Below are 19,392 nucleotides of genomic sequence, written 5' to 3'. Positions count from 1 at the left end.
AGAGAAAAGACTGTTTCCAGGGCTGGGGCAGGGGGAAGCACAAGTTGAGCCCAGAATATCTTGATGTGCCAGGAAGTAAGAAAGTGCTCATAAAATTATGGATATGGACAGGATTACAGGATATGGGAAAGAGCTGTAAGAAGATACTGTACAAAGTTGGGATAATGTGAGCATCAACATAAATAATGGTAATAATGGGGTATAATTCAGAATCCAGGAGCCCATACTGATAATAAATGAATGAATGAGAAGGGAAGTGCTTACAGTAGACTACCAAATTAATGTAGGAAGAATAATGGAATCAGAGCATCACCATTTTGCAATCATCACGGTAGCAACTGATGCAACTCGAAGTCTTCAGTGGATTCTGAAAACTAAAGAATAAAGAGGAATAGAGTATCTGTATGCTTTCACAGTATCTCCCCATAAGCTATATATTAACTACAAAGGGAAAAAGACACTGTACAAAGGAAAAGCTGGCAGATATCTCCTTTCACAAGTGATTAAATTCACTGTCGCATAAGGTGGGACAAACCAAGATGTACCTCCCATTTTAATGCACTAAGAAAGACACAGCACTTCCCTTCGATTCCTGCAAAGCACATAATCTGATGCTGATTACAAGGAAACATCAAACCAACCAAATGAGGGATAAATGACAAAATTACTCGCTTGGGGACTTCTCATTGTGGCTCAGCAGGTTGAGAACCCGACTGGCATCCCTGAGGATGTGAGTTCTATCCCTGGTCCCGCTCAGTGGGTTAAGGATCCAGCGTTGCCACAAGCTGAGGGGTAAGTCCCAGATCTGGCTCAGATCCTGCATGGCTGTGACTGTGGTGTAGGCAGGCAGCTGCAGCTCTGATGTGACCGCTAGCCTGGGCAACTCACCACAGCTCACGGCAACACTGGATCCTTAACCCACTGAGCAAGGCCAGGGATCAAACCCGCAACCACATGGTTACTAGTCAGATATGTTTCTGCTGCGCCAAGACAGGAACTCCAACACCATTAAACTGTTTATACTAGAGCATGTAATACTTTTATTTAAAAAGTAAAAAAAATAAATTTAAAGAAAAGAGTGTCCCCCCCACTGCTGTAAGTATTGTTGAGTGAACATGAGAACGAGTGAACTGGTGAATGGGGAGTGGACTAGTGAATGGGCAAAGCAGGCAGCAACCTGGAAACAGAATAGGCGCCATCAAAGCACAGGCACTTTCCTCTCCAGTACTTCTGTCCTCAAGTCCACATCCACTCAGGCGAGGGGCACAGGGTGCTGACGCCCTGGCAGCCAGGCTGGCCAAAGGGCATTTTCTTCCCCTCCCTTAGGAGGTCAGGCCAGGTGGATCCCTGCTTTTCCTCCTCTCTGTGCAGCCGGAGCAGAGGCCATCAGGTGTGCTCGGGAGGCAGCATCAGGCTGGCACCAGGTGCCCCAGATCTAGCCCCAGGCCCGTGCCCAGCTGTCCCCGTGACCATGGGGGAGTATTTCCCTGTCTTGGGCCTCCGTTTCCCCACTTGCACCTTAAGCAGTTTGGCCAAATCCATGATTCTCAACTTTGGCCACACATTAAAATCAGCAAGGGACCTTTTAAAAATTCCAGGGCCCAGACGGCACCAAAGATCAATTAAATAGGATTCATCAGAGGGTAGGATCCAGACACCCACAGTTTTAAAGGCTTGGCAGGTGATTTCAATGCACATCTAAGTTTGAGAACCTATGGCCTCTGATCTCCGAAGCTCCCTCTAACTTCATGATGCTGAGGCCCACCTGACGCCCTGTCTTCTGACATTAGAGAGTTAAATGAAATGGGAGAGTCACCCCGAACATGTGAGTTCCTACCTGCAGCCCTTTGAGGCAGCAGCCCTGCCCAGGACTTTGCCCAGCCCCACCCAGACCTCACTGAAGCCCTTGCTCCAGCCCCTGCCTCCTCCATCTTAACATTAGGGATCAGGAATTCAGGATCCTCGCCAAGGTGGAGCGTCCCCAGGTATGAACCAGGATGTTCTTGCTTTCTTTTTCTTTGGTAATTTTTCTTTTTAGGGCCACACCTGTGGAGTCCCTGGGCTGGGGTCAAATTGTAGCTGTAGGCACAGCCACAGCAACGCTGAATCTGAGCCGCCCCTGTGACCTGCAGCAACGCTGGATCCTTAACCCACTAAGCAAGGCCAAGGAGTGAACGGGAACTCCTGTTCTTGTTTTCTTGTCACTCACAACTGTGGAGGAAGGGACTGGGAGAAAAGGGAGAAAAAACTGGGGAAGAGAGCCTGTTTAATCAAAGATTCTAAGTGTTTAGCTTTTCTTATCCTTTGAGGTAGTAGCTGCTAACCTTTTCCAAGGAGAGCTGTGCCTCCGAAGCCTCCCCTCCCAGAGGCCCTCGGGTGGGCACTATTGACCTGCACGGCTTCCAGGTGGACACAGCCTGGGGAAGGAGCCTTGAATCTCAGTCCCTTTCTCCATTTGCGCCATCCTGTGCACATCATACAACACACCCGAGCCTTAGTTTGCCTGTCTGTAAAATAGGCCAACCCTTGCCCTATCCCACCAGCCATTGGCAAGAATGGATTATTGTTTCATCACAGACAGATGCACTGAGGCTTTAGAAGGTGCTTTTATCTGATTGGGAGGGAGCTCAGGCATCAATGCGAGAGGGGCTGCTGATCTGAGAGACCGCAGAGCTGATCCATGGCGGAACCTCAACAGGACAGGAGGGAGAAGCCTGCAGGTGAGTCTTTAAGTCCTGTCTCCAACAGGATCCTCAAGGAGGAGAGGGGAGGGGCCAGAGGGCGGGAGGGGTGGGGTGCCCTCCCCCACTCTGCCAGTGGTGTAGTCTACAGCAGAGGAAGCCGGCCAAGGGTCCTTTCAGGGGGAGGCAAGTATCAATAGTTCTAAGAGCAGCCAGCCAATACTGGTGTTCAGGATGTGCCAGGAGTGGTTAGACTTTCTTTTTTCTTCTTCGTTTTTTTTATTTTTTTTAATTTTTTTTATTTTTCTTTGGCTTTTTGCTATTTCTTTGGGCCGCTCCCGCGGCATATGAAGGTTCCTCGGCTAGGGGTCTAATCGGAGCTGTAGCCGCCAGCCTACGCCAGAGCCACGGCAACGCGGGATCCGAGCCGCGTCTGCAACCTACACCACAGCTCTCGGCAACGCCGGATCCTTAACCCACTGAGCAAGGGCAGGGACCGAACCCGCAACCTCATGGTTCCTAGTCGGATTCGTCAACCTCTGCGCCACGACGGGAACTCCTTCTTCGTTTTTTTTTAAAGTGGCCGCACCTGCGCCATAGGAGTGGTTATACTTTCAGTGCACGATCTCATTTGCTTCTTACAACCTTGTGAGGTAGAAATCAATCCCATTTTCCAGATCAGAAAACAGGCTCAGAGAGGTTAAATAACTTGTCAAAGCTGTCACGGCTACTGAATAGTGGTGAGAAAAATTCAAATCTCAATCTGCCTGACTTCAAAGGACATCATTTCCGACCTCTGTAAGAGACCCTGTCCACCCAGGGGCCATCTTAACCTGACAGATTCACCAGAGAATAAAATGCTTTTACACGTGGTAGGCCAAGCACAGTGCCAGGTGGAGAGGAGGCTTGGAAGGATATTCTGAGTATGTCAGAGGCCTGGCACCTGGTAAGCTTCCTCCTTCCCCTTCCCTCTAGGTGAGAGAAGGTCTCCTCATAAAGGGACTCTTCTAACGGCAGAACCCTGCTACAGAAGTGGAAGCACAAAGCCCTCAGCCTTCAAAGCCTATTGAAGTAAAAACTTAAGCACACAGATTATAAATATTTTTCTCAGATTACATACCACTTAAAAATAGTCTCAGTTCCTTTTCATGACTTAAGCAGTGATGAGGGAAAATTACTCTTCAAGTCTGAAGGTAATTACTGCCCTTTTCGTAACTGTTTTTTCCCGTGAGAGGAGCTGCAGAGCAGAAATGGAGATGGGGCTCTATTGTCCCTTGTCTAACTGGCAGATCTGGCAGAGAACTAAATGCTGAGATGCTGCTGTTTCTCAATTCTTTCTCAGATGAATATAAACAAGAAGGTTCAAAACCACAGTTGCCAGCTGATGATCCAGATAATGCCAAACCTGATGACAACTGCCCAGGTGAGGACTCAACTTCTAGGCCATATTGCAAAGCCTCATTTACCATTCGGTTTCCTCTACCTTCAGTCAACACTGCTCCTTCTTAGGACACAGTTAAGCCTTAAGATTCGCTCAATGCTACCGTCCTAAAAGATGGCAGAATTATCCTATTTCTCAGAGCCTCTCTCTCATCTTGAAGTCCCAGGGGTTGCAGTAGGAATCAAGAGAATGACCTGCACCTCTCTGCAACAATGGCTTTTTAAGGATATAGAGCCCCAGGGTTACAAATTTCCTTGAAGGTTTCCAAATGGCCAACAAGGTAGACAACGCCTATGTACTGCCTATTTCAAATTGTAGCCTGGCTTCAAACTACCTTTTGGTGGGTATACGGGGGCATACATACCAGAGCTTGCCCAGCAGTCCAAGCCTCAGATAATTAAAAGTTTATATATGCCTATAAAAGCTCCAGATCTACTATGGATTATCTATGCTACTAGAGTTGACAGTGTTGAAAGGCTTTAAAAATGTTTTGTTTCTTTTATGAATAAATTTGTAGGTGATCCAGAGCTGGTGCTTAAAGTCAGAATTCAGAGCCACAAAGAAAATGACTTCATTGAAGTTGAACTGGACAGACAAAAGTTGAGTTACCAAAATCTACTAAAAGTGAGCTGCTGTGAACTGGGGATTAACCCAGAGCAAGTAGAGAAGATCAGAAAGCTACCAAACACACTGCTCAGAAAGGTAGAGTTTACAAGGTTCTAAATATAGATTGGGCTCCAGGTGGGTAAAATTATATTCTGTGAAACCTACCACTAGTTTTTGCATTTCTAATATGAAGACAAAATCCAAGACATTAGAAATTCTGGCTGCATGATAACCCAGCATGGTAGCTAGGTAATTTTCTATCTGTTGCTTTTACAAATTTGCCTACCTAATTCATCAACACTTTTTTTTGGGGGGGGGGTCTCTTTGTCTTTTTTAGGGCCGCACCCTCAGCATATGGAGGTTCCCAGGCTAGGGGTCTAATTGGAGCTAGAGCCGCTGGCCCATGCTAGAGCAATGCCAGATCCAAGCCACATTTTCAACCTACACCACAGCTCACGGCAACACCAGATTCTTAACCCACTGACCAAGGCCAGGGATCAAACCCGCAACCTCATGGTCCCTAGTTGGATTTGTTAACCACTGAGCCACGAAGGGAACTCCACAAACACTTTTAAATTGTCTGAATTACAGCTAATACTCAAATTTAAGACCCTAGCTTACTACATATAGCCGGCCTCCAACTTCGGCAAAATTGGTCCCCAAAACAGAAAACACAAATCCACTCTTAACTGCTTAACAAGTCAGCCATTGCAATCTCAGGAAACAAAATTTTGAGGATTTTAATATATTTTACAGATTTAAAATACAAATCTCTTGGGGAGTTCCCGTCATGGCGCAGTGGTTAACGAATCCGACTAGGAACCATGAGGTTGCGGGTTCGGTCCCTGCCCTTGCTCAGTGGGTTAAGGATCCGGTGTTGCCGTGAGCTGTGGTGTAGGTCGCAGACGTGGCTCGGATCCCGCGTTGCTGTGGCTCTGGCATAGGCCGGTGGCTACAGCTCTGATTCGACCCCTAGCCTGGGACCCTCCATATGCCATGGGAGCGGCCCAAGAAATGGCAAAAAAAAAAGACAAAAAAAATAAAATAAAATACAAATCTCTTTTTAATTTCAGAGGAAGAGTCTCATTTGGGGGGGCATTTTTTTTAAAGCAACTTTCTATTTATATATTTTGTTTTATTTATTTATTTATTTATTTTGTCTTTTTGCCATTTCTTGGGCCACTCCTGCAGCATATGGAGGTTCCCAGGATACGGGTCGAATCGGAGCTGTAGCCGCAGGCCTACGCCAGAGCCACAGCAACGCGGGATCCGAGCCGTGTCTGCAACCTATACCACAGCTCACGGCAACGCCGGATCCTTAACCCAGAACTCCTAAAGCAACTTTCTTACGTCTGACTTGGCTAATAGTATATTCTTTTTCAAATATAAATGGTGTGGAATGAACATACTTCCTAGTTTTTTTTAAATGCCCTGCCCTAGGGAGGGAGCGGCCCTAGAAAAGGCAAAAAGACATAAATAAATAAATAAATAAATAAATGCATGCCCTGCCCTAAAGTTTCTTCTTGGGCAGCATCAAATTTGGACTTTTATTCCCCTTGGAAACCTGCAACATGGACTGGGAGGGAACAAAGCCTAGAAAAAAGAATTCTCAGCTGCTAACTTATTTTACCATGGATAGACAGTGTTTGAAAACAATGCTTGGCCAATATTATTAAGCCTTTTCATCTTAACTTCATGAGTTCTTATGAATCATTGTATATTTTGTTTTCCACATTAAGGACAAAGACATTCTAAGACTACGGGACTCTCAGGAAGTAGAACTCATTTTAAGGAAAAATGGAAGCTCTGAACCAATAGAATACACACCATCCCTTATAGAGAAGCCCTGCTACAACAGCAATGCTGCAAAACTGACATACTAAGAAACCTGAGAAATAAAAACTGGAATCAATTATTTTGTAAATAATGAAGCCTGGATGCATGCATGTATCAGTTTGCTAACCTCATGTGTGTACTTCAGAAATTATTACATTTCCTTGTCTCCAACTACTCTGGGCTGGGAGAAGAGGACCTCAAAAAGTTCTTGCCGAATAGAACTATTAAAACTCCTAAGTACGATACTTACCAACAAGCTTGTTTATAAAATTGTACCCCAATCCTATGCACTCCTGAGATTCAGTCAGGACAAACTGCCAGGATCTGTTCGCATGAACTCCATTAAGGGCAGGGTGAAGCTGATGGAACTAGGAAGGTCAGGACCCACTTGGCACACTGGTTCAAAGCTGTTTCTAAAAGCATTTTGTACCATTACTTCCTTTTTACACCATTTTAACTTACCCATAAAAGAACAAGACTTACACAACTTGACTAACACCTTTAAGGCTAAACATCCAACTTGCAGAAAAGCCAAGGCACAGCCCAAAGCATTGAACTTTACCAAACAGGTGAAGAAGAAAAAAAGGTTGGTAGCCTAACAACTAGCTCCAAGATGGGCTGTGATTAGATCCTATGCTACATTCTTCTCTACCAGTCTACCTGGAATCCTTCTGGGTCAACTCACCAACTTCTAGTTAATAACTGGTTGTACCTTAGGAGCACTCATGCCTGACTCCATATACCAACACTTATTAACAGACACCACATTGTCACTTCTTTTCACACCATGTAAAATCATCTCTAATCCTTACAGAACAGAGGAATAAGTAACAGACTCCCTGGGCAAGTCTTTTCCAGAAGAGGAATGAAATAGGGCACTGTTCCCCATCTCCAAATTCTCAACAGCTCACAGCTTCGATGAAGGGTGAAGGGGCCCGGGGGGGCGTCAGATCAACACTTCTCTCACCCTTTTGCCTAATGAGTGGGGAAATGTTGATTAGTGCAGGTACAGAAGTATATACTATTTCATTCATGAAATGAGTGAATACGAACCCTGAACCTGTATTTTACTTAATATCCACGGGATTATCGTAGGAGGACCTGAGCACTGAAGCCTGGTACCTAAGCCACATTTTTAAGACAGCATGGCCCCAAAGGAAAGCCAAGTCCATTGCTACGACTGTGATAGGGATGTTTGGAGGTCAGTCTCCAAGTACCACCTCCCCAAGGTATTTTCAACTGTTTTAAAAGTTATTTTTTTGGCTGCACCCATGGCACGTGAAAGTTATCAGGCCAGGGATCAAACCAGCGCCACTGCAGTGACAACACCAGATCCTTAACCCACTGTGCCACAGGGGAACTCCTCGATTTTGTTTTTTAAAAGGATAAATTTAGGCAGGGGTTCAATTGATTAATGGCCCCAAATTACCATTTGTGGAAAAGTGAGATTTTAGCTTTTTAAGTGACACAGAATATATTTGAAAAAAATTACTGTTGGGAGGAAAGCTTACACTAATAGCAGAAGCTGCACAGGTGCAGTACAATAAAATCCAGGGTAGTAATTTAAATACCACAAAGGAGATAAGCAAACTTAATACCCATCCTCACTCCAATATGGCCTACACCAATAACATACTTATTTTCTATAACCGACCTAAGTTTTAAGGCTACAAATTAATAATACCAAGTTTCAAGAGTAATTTTTATTATGTACTTCATAGATTTTTTTTTTTTTTTTTTCTTTTTAGGGCTGCACCCACAGCATATGGAGGTTCCCAGGCTAGGGCTCTAATCAGAGCTACAGCTGCCGGCCACAGCCACAGCAACCCCAGATCCCAGCCGCAACTGTGACCTACACCACAGTTCATGGCAACGCCAGATCCTTAGCCCACTGAGCGAGGGCAGGGATTGAACCCGAATCCTTATGGTTTCTAGTCAGATTCATTTCCGCTGCACCATGACGGGAACTCCTTCATGCATAGATTCAAAAAACTAATTACTGAGTAAGGTGCATTTCCCCTCAAAGATTTTTATGTCATTTTCTATTTTTAAGTTGTTGAAATCTATCAGTTATCAGATTGCTATCCTTAAGAGTTCCAGAACATATTTAGGCTAAAACACAAAATGATCTACAACTCTGTTGTTTATATGTTCACCTAGAATGGAGTGACTCACAGCATTAGAAGTCCTTCCATATACACAGCTCACAGGCCTGAGGGAGTCACGATCAGGGGAGCAGACTCAGTGCACCAGGGGTGGGAGCTGTCCCCATTCTGTACACTGATGTATCCAATAGCTCCTAGCACTTACCAGCACCTAATGTGCTGAATAAACCCATGGCTGAGATTACACCATGAGGATTAAGTCTCACCTCAAACACGTGGTTGCATGGGGTAAGAGGGCCACTGCTGATACAGGGCCTTTAGCTACATGAATTTTATGCACCTTCAAACCACTTCCCCCTCAAGGAGCAAATATTTTTAAACACTTCATAGTACCCCTATTAAGAGTAGAACAAGGAGGAACTCCCGTCGAGGCTCGGCGGAAACGAATCTGACTAGCATCCATGAGGACATAGGTTCAACCCCTGGCCTCACTCAGCAGGTTAAGGATCCGGTGTTGCCATGAGCTGTGGTGCAGGTTGCAGACTGGGCTCTGGCGTAGGCCAACAGCTACAGCTCCAATTTGACCCCTGTGACCCCTGGCCTGGAAACCTCCATACGCCGTGGGTGCAAAAAAAAAAAAAAAAAAAAGAAATAGAACAAGGACAAAAAGGCACCCTAAAAAGACAATCTAACTTGAACAAAGGGAAGGACACACTGGCTCTTCTCACTCTAGCAATTTCCCTCCCAGATTTATTCCAGATGGCATAAATCTGAGAGAAAAGCTTCCTTGGAAGCTACTTACCAACAGCAACTCCCTGGCTGACACCCAAATGAAAATTACATCAACATAAAAAGATATCACAAAGAAAACATACACTTAGGTCTCATTTCTAGCTTTAAAAACCACAATTAAGACCCTTAAATCTGGCACTCAAGAACCAGTACCCTTTAATCTGTTACCCATCTAAGATTAATTTCATGAAATACATTTATCTATTTTACTACTTACTACCTACACCAAGACCTTTTCCCATTTTTTAAAATTTAAATTTTATTAAGAAATATCATACATACAAGAGCACATACACATACAGTTTAAAAGAGAAACCACCCACCCAGCTTCAGCAATCACCAGTTCCTCTGAAGGGTGCTCCTTGCCCTCCGTGATCCACCCCCCTCCAATGCACTGCACTGTGAATCACTTCCTTGCTTTTCATTTACCATGTATTTAACAGCCTGGTTTTGACCTTTACAGAAAAGGAACTATAGCGGATGTATTCTTTTGCAACTTGTTTTGATCACTGAGATTCATCCATGTTCACATGTGTAGCTGTAGTTCAGTCTGACTTCTGTGGAGTTCCACTGTAGGAAGATTCCACAATATAAATCCAGTGGACCTGTTGGGCATTTGAAGTCTTTCCAGTTTGTTTCTGTCTCCTTTTCTTCCTATTTCAAACAATGCTGTCATGACATCTTTATATCCATCTCCTGGCACATACGTAAGAGTTTCTCTAGGGTTAAGTATAAAGAGGTGGAACAGCCACAAGAGAAGTCATGGCACAATATGCCCAACTGTTTTCCAAAGCTTCTTAAAGCTGTTGACAACTGACTGGGGATGAGTGAGAGGAAAAAAATAGATAAACTACGAAACTCTCAATCTGCATTTTCAAATTAGGAAATTTAAAAAATCTAATACAGTAATGAAAAATACATTTACTTCCGAAATGTACTTTCGAATACTATATGTTTAAACTTAAAATCGCTATCTCCTATTGTCTCAAATGTTTCTAAATATACTGAGTGAAAACAGCAAGATCAGAACATAATGGTGTACTATCATATATTTTAAAAGATTCATACACAAATTCATACATAAATACTTACACCCACCCCCACCTCCCCACAAAAAACCACTTGGAAAAATAATTCTTAACACTAGTAGCCCCTGGGCAGGACAAAGAGGGACAGGAATAGAAGGGAGACATAGATCACTAACACTTTTGTTGTTTGTTCGAACCATGTACAAGCATTAAAATTGTAACACAAAATTCTTAAAAGGCAGTCACCTGGAGTTCTCTCATTAACAACTAAAAATCAGTCCAAACTCATACTTGAACACAACCCTGAATAAAGTCCCACCCCACAGAAAATATATTACAGTAAGTTCTTAAGTGTTTTTTGTTTCATGCACATTTAGAATCATATTTAAAAACACTCACAAACCTCATCTACAATGCATTTTTTAACAGCAGAGAATGGACACAAGCTCAAAAAATTCTCACCCTAAATTCCTGTTTTAACATCTCTAGAAACTTTTAAACACGTGGTTGAACTCAGCCCACATGTGGTCAAAGCATTCTCAGACCTCAGAAATAGCACTGGTTATCCTCTACAACACTAACTATATTGAAGAGACCAGAAAGATCACCTGCAGGCGGGTAATGCTCTAAGTAAAGGAGGGAAAACATCTCTAAGCTGGGCAATATGATTAGCTCAAGAAGGCAAGAAACGTGTTTTAATCCAAATTGAAAAATTAAGATATCAGTTTGAAGGAAAAATGTCTTAACCAAAAGGGTGATGATGCAGTGTCTCTGCACTGCAGAAGGGCAGATACCAGAACAGCAGACTCAACCAGGTCCCCCTGAGAGGCACAAGAGAAAGTAAGCTACCAGACCAGTACTACAGTTAAAAGTTCATCTAAAAGTCCATCCAATGAACTGTTGTTTAAGTTCTTATCTTAATAAACTGTTAGGTTCTTATCTTTTTGTGAGACATGAAGAAATATTTATAAAAGATGACTTGCTTGACAATAACAAGGGACAGGGACACACAGACACAAAGAATAGCTGCTGAGTCTTACCGGTGATGAGCTTTAATAAAAGTTAATTACACTGTCCCACTTTTTTGGTCTTAAATCTTCCAAAATAAGATTTTAAAAAAAAAAACCCTGGTTGCTCTGATTTCAATCTTATCAAGTCATCTTTTGAGTAATAAAAACTGACTTCCCTTAAAGGCTTTTCAAAGAGAAAACACACATTAAGCAACTGACAACCTTTTGGTCTGCTTGAAAGAAATGTGCATTATTAGTATATTAGCACACGGCCTCTATATTGGATTTTAATAAATTTGGTTAGTAAGAATCATTTCCTTTTGAACCTGATAAATTTCAGATGTTGGGTGTGACCCAATTTCTCTATCTCCATCATTAAGGCCAGACTTTAGTCACGGACACCTCAAGAGGCTAGGCTTCCCCCTCAAACCCTACATTAACTTCAACAGTGATCAACAGATCTAAGTGTCTGCACATATGAAGATGACAAAGACTTCATAAACTTACTGTATTCCATTAAAAAAAACTTATTGATTCTCCATGAGGCAGAACAAACCTGGCATTTTAATATTCTCCATGATCTAATACCTTAATGGCTAAGTACCTTAATACTTAAGTAAATTTCTTCTGTTTCCTTATTTTTCTTAATACTTAGTAAAAGAATATGGTGAACTATCACTTTTAAGTCCTTTATTCCTACAGCCGTAATCTTTTCAAACTATACAAAGCAGTGTCTGGGATGTGGCTGACTTCGTGTTAGATTCTTTATTCATTTCACATTAATCCTCACTTGAATCAACTCTGACAAACTATCCATCTATTGCTCCAGGATTAGCTACGTAAGCCAGGAGTGAAGTCTCCATAATATCACATACAAAGCCTCTGAAGTGGCAGCTTCATTATTTCCCAAAGCTTGGTGGTAGGTATTTTAAATAAATGCGGCAGCCTATTCTTATGCCTATTAAAATGAATACAGTGGCACAGTGAGGCACTGGGACCATGAGACAGAGACCAAGATTTCCTGTGCCAGTTCTCCATCCACACGGAGCCATTAAGTCCTTTAATGCACTAACTCTCAAGTTTCTCTAGCTATAAACTGATGGTAATATTTGAAAATTATAAATCTCAAAGAATTGCTATCATACATGTAGATGGGAGGTAATACTTTTATACAGTCGGCAAGCTGACTATAGATAGAAATGTGCTGCCAAATTTGCTGTTATCTCCATCCCACCAACCACCTTAAGCATCAGTTTTTTTTTTTTTAATCTTTATGTACTACACAACCCATGCACAGAAATAAATACATTTATAATCTAAAATGTATTTAAAAAAATCTTGATAGAGGATATTAAGACCAAAAACTATTTAAAAGGTCTCGAGTGCTCTTCTAACATCATTATTTCATAGCTAGAGGATGACTGCATTTATCAGAAGGATGTTTTGAATTTTTTACTACTAAGGAAATCTCTCAGGGATGTAAAAATATATTCTAGTTCATAGTGTATCTTCATTATTAAAAGCAAAATTCAAATGTATTCATAACCACCCAATATTGAAGCACCATTATTATTTAAAACATTTAATCTGTGGAAATTTGATAAAAAAAATTAATTTTAAACAATAAATCAGATAAAACTGTACACCAACACCTTTAGTAACAGTGTATCTCATATTTAAAACAAGGGACTAGTTCAGAGTCAATAACTTTATTAGAAAAAGATTAATACTAAAACTTTTCAATGACAGAGACAAATTTGTAACAGAAAGTCAGAGATACTTTATTTTCACTTCTAAATCCAAAGGCTAGGTATAGCAGAGTTGTAAAAATGGAATCCCACTTAGTCTGATTCACACAAATACTAATCTTGTTTTCAAAGTCCAAGAATGAAAACTTGCAATTAAACACTGAGCAAGCCACATATTTAGGTAATATTTCTTAAAAAGTCTTAAAGAAAAAAATATGATACAGGACCTAAGTTTTCAGTGGCATATATATGCTACTAATACATGTTCTGAAATGTGGTAGGTCACATCAGTCCTGAATTAATTTTTAATTAAAAAAACAAACAAACTAACTGAGCTTTATACTTTTTCTATGCCACTATTGTTTTCTTTCACCTCATTTTAATGTCGATCTTCACTTTATGCCGTTTTCAGTTTTCTTCCAAAAATCTTCCAACGGTAGTCCTACAATGCAAAATTTGGGGAAAAATGATAATTAGACAACATGTAAAAGGCAAATTTTTATGACTAAGTGGCCCAGTCACTAACTGCTAATTCATATATGTATATGGAATGTTCGTATTCTTTTAAATTATCAAGGCATCAGTGTGGTCTTAAAGCCATGTGCCTGTGTATGCCTGCCTATGTGTGAATGGCTCACACAAATATAACTACATTGCTGTCCTAGAAAAGGAATGCCACCAACAAATCAACTAATTGGTACTTCCTTTCATTAGGAATATTTAATCCCATGCCACTAGCCCAAAGAATGAACAGTTTATAGGTTTTAAGAACTCCTATAAAACCTGACCTTTAATAGTTCTTTAAAAACCCAAATTCATTCTATATGGCTCATCAGTTCTTTGTATTTCACAGTTGGAAGGTGTCTGTCCTTGCTATTCACTGCTGCTTTAAATATCAGCCAGTGATTATTCCTATACACCTATGGCCGACTGCAAATTCTCCTACACAGTAGGAAATATTAATAAACACATACCTCTTAAAGACTTGAGAATTGCATTGAATGTAACAAGGCGAATAATATGAAGTGTTTATTGTATTTAAAATTCTTTAAAGATATCTAATTCTGGGCACCACTGCATCCCTACACACAGTTGAAAAAAAATTCCATTCTGTTAACATTTGATTACAAGTTTTCACGCAATACACAAAAAAACCCCTCTGTGCTTCTTGTAAAGAACAAAAAAGATACACAACAGTTAAGCGTAAAGATCACAGGCAATAGCATTCAAACATGGATGTGGGTAGAGAAAGGAGTACCTGGCATGAGTACCTGCTTAGTTTGACTGAATCCTTGATTTTTAATTTGGCTTTTCATGGGCCGCTCACAACACCAACGCTGTGTGAGGTATGGTAGTCAGCTGCAATAATTCATAAACCCTACACTTCCATCAATCCAATGCTACTGGCTCTCGAGTTACAGAACAAACTGCATTAGAATGCAAGGCAATAAAGCAAAAAACTAGAAACATCCTTGACAAAGAAATACTAGCAGTTTAATTAAAACAACGTAGTCCAACATGTGCCTCAGAAATATTTAAGTTTTTAAAGCATATGTCTCTGCCAATGTACCAACACAAGATGGACTTAATACCAAAAAGAAAAAGAAAAAAAAAAAAAAAAAAACAGTTCAACCTTTTTATTAAAAAAAAAAGAAAAAAAAAGAAATGACAGCAAAATCCCTAAAAAAAGGATAATTAACTTTTCAATGGCGACTATATTACAAATGTGGGCAGTAATTTCCAAAGAGGCACACTAATGGGGGCACGAGTCTGCTACAAAATAGCTGAGACAAAACAATGTACCTCAAAATGTTTTGCAGGACTACACTGTCTTTTCCTTCAGAAGATGCTTTTGTATGTCTTCTTACTCGGCTTAGTTCCATCTTCATCTGTGCATACTTACGCTGCACTGTCAAACAGTAACAAAAAGCCCTAATCAAAGTGAGAAACAATACACTTACCTCTGTCTGATCTGAGGTCTTATCAGATCAGTTTTAATTGGACTGAGTGTCACCTTCAGATTTAATGTCTTCACTGGTCCCATTGACCTCATTCTTAGAATCACTTTCCTTTGATTCAGTGTTTGTGTCTTCACTCTGTTTTTCTCGACTACTGGACTTCACACTACTTTTTTTATCATCAGATCCCCTCTTTTCTGCCATAAAAGAAGACATTGATCATGGATTTTAAAGTAAAATACAATATACAAATGACACGTTGAAAAGTGAAAACAATTGAGAGATGAAAAGACAATCATCTCCCACAGACTGCAAGTAACATAGTCAGACGAATTTATCAAAGGGATAAAATTTGTCATTTATAAAGGAAGAAGAGCACGGGACAGGTAATTAGAGAAAGCAAAAGGCAAAATAATGGACAAGTTCTCTCAAACTGGTAAGAAGCTACTAAGTACAGGCAACACCAAATCACTGCAGAATCGAAAATGTAAATAAATTTCATTTGGGGTGAAGAACATCAAAAGGCAATGGGAAAGGTATGAAAGATAGTATTAAAAAAATTGTGTTCACATGAAGTTAAAGTAAAAATAGTATCCGCAAAAGGTGAAAAAAGTTGAACATTTAATAGGCACGTTTCTCCAACTATATATTTTTAAATGTAAAAGATGACTTATACCTATACATGTCTGAATACCCAAGAGGGACAAGCCCAACAAAAGTGGATCTCAATCCCATTCTAAGTCCTGAACTGTTGCACTTTGCTAAGGAAAGTAACGTATATGTCATCTCAGAATTGTTTTTCCAAAAGGAGAAATTAAAATTCAACTCAGCTGTACATTAAGAATGAAAAAAACGTCAACTTTTCCTTCTTTTTTCTTTGGAATGGTGAAACATCATACTAGAGGCAAAAAGTGATACATGGAGCAAGTATGTTCTAGCCTTTTCAGTCCCAAGTATTGCCGAAGATTTCTAACAGAAAATGTTAAAGCAAACAGCAAACTTTATTATTTTTCACCTAAAACTAAGTTAAGAATAGCTAGTCTAGCAGAGCAGTTCATAAGTCAGACATTAAGAAAGGCAGAACCCTTTACAGATTCTAGACAAAGTTGTTAAGACACAACATCAAATAACTGGGAGAGAGATGTGTAATGAAAACAAAATATGATATGGGGGTGGGGGGGCACTCATTCAAAGAACCTTACGAATTGAAGATCTTATATGAAGGAGCATACTTAGTCCATAACACTTGTATAATGCACAAAGCAATGTCCACGTAGCTGATTGCAGGACTTGCTTCATGTCTGTCTGTCCACTTATGAGAACTGTGCCAGTATAGTGTGCTCTAACTGACCTTGTGGGAAAGTCCTCCCTTTGTGCCTTATGGGCTTCTCCGGTGCACAGGTAGCTTCAATGAGGAAGAGTCGTCTTGTTGCCCCGTAGAGGACTAGTAGTCAGTCCAATAATCTTATCTTCTGCCCTATATAAATATGGTAGATCTTAATAGTCCTAAGGACATCCACAAAGTGTGGTGGATTTTAGGGCTATGTATTAAAAAAGGAACCTCTCTTGACAAAGAGAGCACCCTAAATTGGTTGGTGGTAAGAAACCACCATAGATTTGTGTAAGAAACCACTCTTCGTTTGTGGACTCAGATAAAGTGCTTTCATCACAGCACATGAAGTAGTGAGCCATAATCACTGCCATAATCAATTGCTTGCTATGCTCATATCTGACTCAAAGTCCAGGCCTTCAGTTAAATTTATACTGGAGTGCCCAAGTGGCCACATGGTATTTTCAAAAGCCAATAAATCACATCACTTCTAAAAGAGACCTCAAAGTTAAAAATAAATGTATAATGGCATACCCAAGATGGACCAGATGCAGAGTTTTCTCTGAATCAAGTCTTCACTCCTTCCTCCACATCTCACCAGGAAAATCCCTGTTTGTTCATAATCTGAACACAATGCAGCTTATTTTACTTAAAAGTTTGATTATATTCCATGATGTTATCATTACAATTAGGATCACGGCTAAGCAATTCAACTTATCTTTTATGCTCTCTTCAGAAATGACACAAACATATCTGCTTTTGTGTCAGGCCATTGCCATTTATTGCTCAACTCTGATCCCAGATAATTATGAAGGCTAGCTACTAGCTTTTGTCCCTGAGAATCAATCCAACTATTTCAACTGACACAAATGATGCTATAGCAAAGAGCTTTAGTTCTCAAGGAGAAGTGAATGACTTCATCTCTGATATCCATATCTGGCTCTTCAGAATTGACCCTCATCCCCCAAATACATCATACAGAAAGTCTTGCAAAAACATTGGGTGAAGCCTTCTCACAACTATTATTAGTCAGTTAACTCTTGTATCAGCTGCCTTTTGGTTGGTTTGTTTGTTTTGTTTTGTTTTTGTCTTTTTGCCTTTTCTAGGGCTGCTCCCATGGCATATGGAGGTTCCCAGGCTAGGGGTCGAATCGGAGCTGTAGCCCCTGGCCTATGCCAGAGCCACAGCAACACGGGATCCGAGCCACATCTGCGACCTACACCACAGCTCATGGCAATGCTGGATCCTTAACCCGCTGAGCAAGGCCAGGGATCAAACCCGCAACCTCATGGTTCCTAGTCGAATTCGTTAACCACTGAGCCACGACAGGAACTCCTATCAGCTGCCTTTTGAATCACAAAATTTCTAAATTTAAATGGCAAATACTAAAGCTCATGACGCTAAGTTTTTTAAAAAAAAATCATCGTTGTTTCCTACTTTTTAATAACATTTGCTCCATGTTGTAGAAAAAGCCAATATATATAAATGCTTTTAAAAGAGAAGGTGCACTTATTTGAGGAAAAATAAAAGCAGAAGACCCAACAAGGCCACTGTTTGTGCTGCTAGTTTTCTCACTGTTATACCCCACAAAAACCACAGGCTAGTTCCATAAAAGAAAATAGTGAATATCACATACAAGTCTAATAATAAACTCAAAGAGGCGCACATATATTGTTGGTGACCAAACATGGACACAGTTAGGCAGGACAAGATGCAACAAGCAGAGGCAAGAAAATTAGAAACAAGCCCTTTCTCTCATTCCTGAAAATCATGCAAAGCAGAATAGCCTGGTCAATATAAAAATGATAGATGCTCAAAAATCTGAAGAAAACACAGAAAGGGGATCCTGATGATTAAGATTAAAAGAATTACTCAATGAAGGCTAAGTCAAAAGATGAGAATATCCTTGTGAAAACATGCCAAAGACAAAATGAAAAATTCCAGTAAGAGGGCACAGTGGAATGCCACAGAAAAACGAAAGAAAAAATAGAGGGAAAAGAACATGTTTCAATAAAAAACATGTTAAGTCACATGTAACGCATTCAACTTCTGCAAATTTAGAAGTACTGAGTTAAATGAATGCTATACATGAGGACCAATGAGATAATGTACATTTACTCTACAAGACATATTATGGAACACTGCATCGAGTAAAAAGAAAAAAATCAAAACCAAACAAAAAAACCCAATGTTGCCAATAACCAAGAATGCCATAGCCTAAAACCCTGAAAGGTAATGCAGTACTTGGAAGAATCTGGATAATAAGCCTTAAAGTTTTCAATTGAAGGACGTGGTTTTAACATACGCTAAGAAAACACCAGGTCAACTGTCATTCTCACAAATCAGAGTAGGAACGGGGAAAATAATACTTGTCTCCTAATGAATGGTGTTCATTTTAAGTGAAAATGAGTACAGCTTGAAGTGGAACTCTGCCTTCATCCAAAGAAAGAAAGGTGAGTGGGTGGGGAGACAAGAAATTAAGAAGTCTCTTAATGAATTAAATTCTCATTAAAACTAACCTTTCTCCTTGGATTTTCTTTCTTGTTCTCTGTCCCGACTTTTGCTCCTGTGCTTATATGACTTCCGATCTCGGCTTTTTGATCTTCTTCGATCCCGACTACGGGACCTATGCTTTCTTTCTGATCTGTCATGGCTTCTGCTTCTTCGCCGATCTCTACTTCTTAAATAATTTAAAACAAAAGGAAAGCAACTTCAGCTGATACTACAGTGAGAAAAAAACCTTTGAAGAATTATATACTGTTTATTAAATAATAAGACTAACCAAAACATCCTTAAAAGCAAATTAATAGAATCTATTATTAAAACATACTTACATTAGAAATCTTAAGAACTGATA

The 19,392-nt window shown here is 40.4% G+C and overlaps 2 protein-coding genes across 9 annotated transcripts in view; one reads left to right on the top strand and one right to left on the bottom strand.

The window, feature by feature from the left end:
* The window catches only part of LUC7L3 (LUC7 like 3 pre-mRNA splicing factor), a 113,286-nt gene that overhangs the window by 71,544 nt on the left and 22,350 nt on the right, over positions 1-19,392 (bottom strand). Inside the window, exons 9-13 of one of the 8 annotated variants that reach the window (XR_014821228.1) lie at positions 19,055-19,215; positions 16,557-16,682; positions 15,262-15,402; positions 15,051-15,156; positions 13,256-13,689 (exon numbers count right to left, since the gene is read on the bottom strand). Coding sequence is in view for 5 of the 8 variants with exons in the window: in XM_013981051.3 (XP_013836505.2) it covers positions 14,966-15,156; positions 15,262-15,402; positions 19,055-19,215 (493 nt within the window). In the remaining 3 variants the exon portion in view is untranslated. Of the gene's footprint in view, positions 1-13,255; positions 13,690-14,719; positions 15,157-15,208; positions 15,403-16,556; positions 16,683-17,674; positions 19,216-19,392 lie in introns of those variants that run through there. The other 7 variants (XR_014821227.1, XM_005668920.4, XM_005668921.4 and 4 more) reach the window with 7 other exon arrangements.
* ANKRD40CL (ANKRD40 C-terminal like) lies at positions 1,934-6,720 on the top strand. Its single transcript, XM_021067192.2, has 5 exons — positions 1,934-1,985; positions 2,578-2,720; positions 4,024-4,104; positions 4,640-4,824; positions 6,468-6,720. The coding sequence occupies exons 2-5, from the start codon at positions 2,681-2,683 to the stop codon at positions 6,609-6,611; spliced, it is 450 nt and encodes a 149-aa protein (XP_020922851.1). The 5' UTR covers positions 1,934-1,985; positions 2,578-2,680; the 3' UTR covers positions 6,612-6,720.

Source organism: Sus scrofa, chromosome 12, assembly GCF_054392235.1.
Source record: "Sus scrofa isolate SSC_HxYL_T2T_F1_AM1 chromosome 12, Sscrofa_HxYL_maternal_Yorkshire_Landrace_v2.0, whole genome shotgun sequence".
In the NCBI taxonomy this organism is placed as follows: domain Eukaryota; kingdom Metazoa; phylum Chordata; class Mammalia; order Artiodactyla; family Suidae; genus Sus; species Sus scrofa.
This window is presented reverse-complemented; position numbering and strand designations above follow the sequence as displayed.